The sequence below is a fragment of the Lucilia cuprina genome, chromosome 6 (assembly GCF_022045245.1).
Source record: "Lucilia cuprina isolate Lc7/37 chromosome 6, ASM2204524v1, whole genome shotgun sequence".
Taxonomy (NCBI): Eukaryota; Metazoa; Arthropoda; class Insecta; order Diptera; family Calliphoridae; genus Lucilia; species Lucilia cuprina.
In genome coordinates, this window is record NC_060954.1 from 58094216 (window position 1) to 58095555 (window position 1340).

A 1340-nucleotide genomic window follows, 5' to 3' on the forward strand; every position below is an offset into this window, starting at 1 on the left:
GTATTAATTTGGGTTCCATACAAATAAATCCCGAAAATTTGGCACGTGTTTCACCAACCACACCAACATCTACGACAGCAGCAACAGGTGCAGCCAACACCACTAATACAGAAAGTACTAGAGAATCGGTTACACCAACAGCAACAATAACAACAACTACTAGTTCAACAAATGCAACCATGGCTGGTTTAGATAGTTCAACAGCATCCGTTTCTAGCATTATTTTAAATTCATCAGGTGAGTTTTTATTTTTTTTAATTCTATGATTTTTATTCTTATTTTTTTTTGCTACAATTGTTTTTTTTTTTTGTTTTCAACAATTTACTTTTGTTTGCATTTCATTCTTTAATGTCGTTTTTGTTTTCTACTTTATTTTATTGCATTTTATATAAAAAAAAAACTTTTTTTGTTTTATTTGTTTTTTTTTTCTGTTGCAAATGTTTACACTGTGGTAAACAGAAACAATGAAAATATTTAATAACAACATTGTTGTGGTAAACTACATTGTTTTCCTTGGTCCTTTTTTTGTACGCCTTTGTGACCCCATCTTCTAAACTCAAATAATTTTAACACAATTTATAGTGAAATAGTAAAATTTTTCATTTTTTTCCATTCATAGTTTACATTAAATATTTGTATAGTTATATATTATATATAATTTTAAACCATCTACTAATATGTTTTATTAAATCATAACATAATTCTGGTATATTTTTATAACTTTCTAATGAATTACTTTTTCATTTAGCTCTTTTTCCACAATTCTCGTCTTAACTATGCAAAAAGTATTTCTACTCATTAGTGGTTAGTAATGGAGAAACTTAAACGATTTATTAATTCTTTAGTATTATATTTTATTTTTCTAATATTAAACTTTTTGTGGTAAAATAGCAAAAAAAAAAAAAAAAATATTAAGAATTTAAAAGTTCTCTTTTTATTACCCTGCAATTTTTGAAACGTCAATCGTTTAGTTGTAAATGCGTTTTTGTATACCTTAAAGGATCGAGTATTCAGTATCAAAAGAATTTCGAAAGTGACAGTTTTAAGCTTTAATTCACCACCTTTATGGGTGTGTAAAACGAGATAGAGTTTTGAATGAATTAGAGTAGTAGACATGGTGCACTTCATTGAATATGATTTGCTAATATTAAGAGGTCCCTAGTTTTAGTCCCTGCAAAACACAATAGATTATCCCTCAGATTACTAATATAGTAGTAATCAATAGACAGTCTTCTGTGTCATAGAATGTCCTATTGATTATTCCATATAATGACCTACCAGTTTAAGGACTAGTATATCGATTTGTCCATAGTCTTGTCTATAGACTACTTTATATAGAC

General features: G+C 27.4%; 1 protein-coding gene across 1 annotated transcript in view; it reads left to right on the forward strand.

Moving 5' to 3' along the window:
• LOC111688007 overlaps positions 1-1340 on the forward strand; it is a 30255-nt gene that overhangs the window by 26943 nt on the left and 1972 nt on the right. The window contains exon 13 of the mRNA XM_046954216.1: positions 7-237. Coding sequence (XP_046810172.1) covers positions 7-237 — 231 coding nt within the window. The remainder of the gene's footprint in view (positions 1-6; positions 238-1340) is intronic.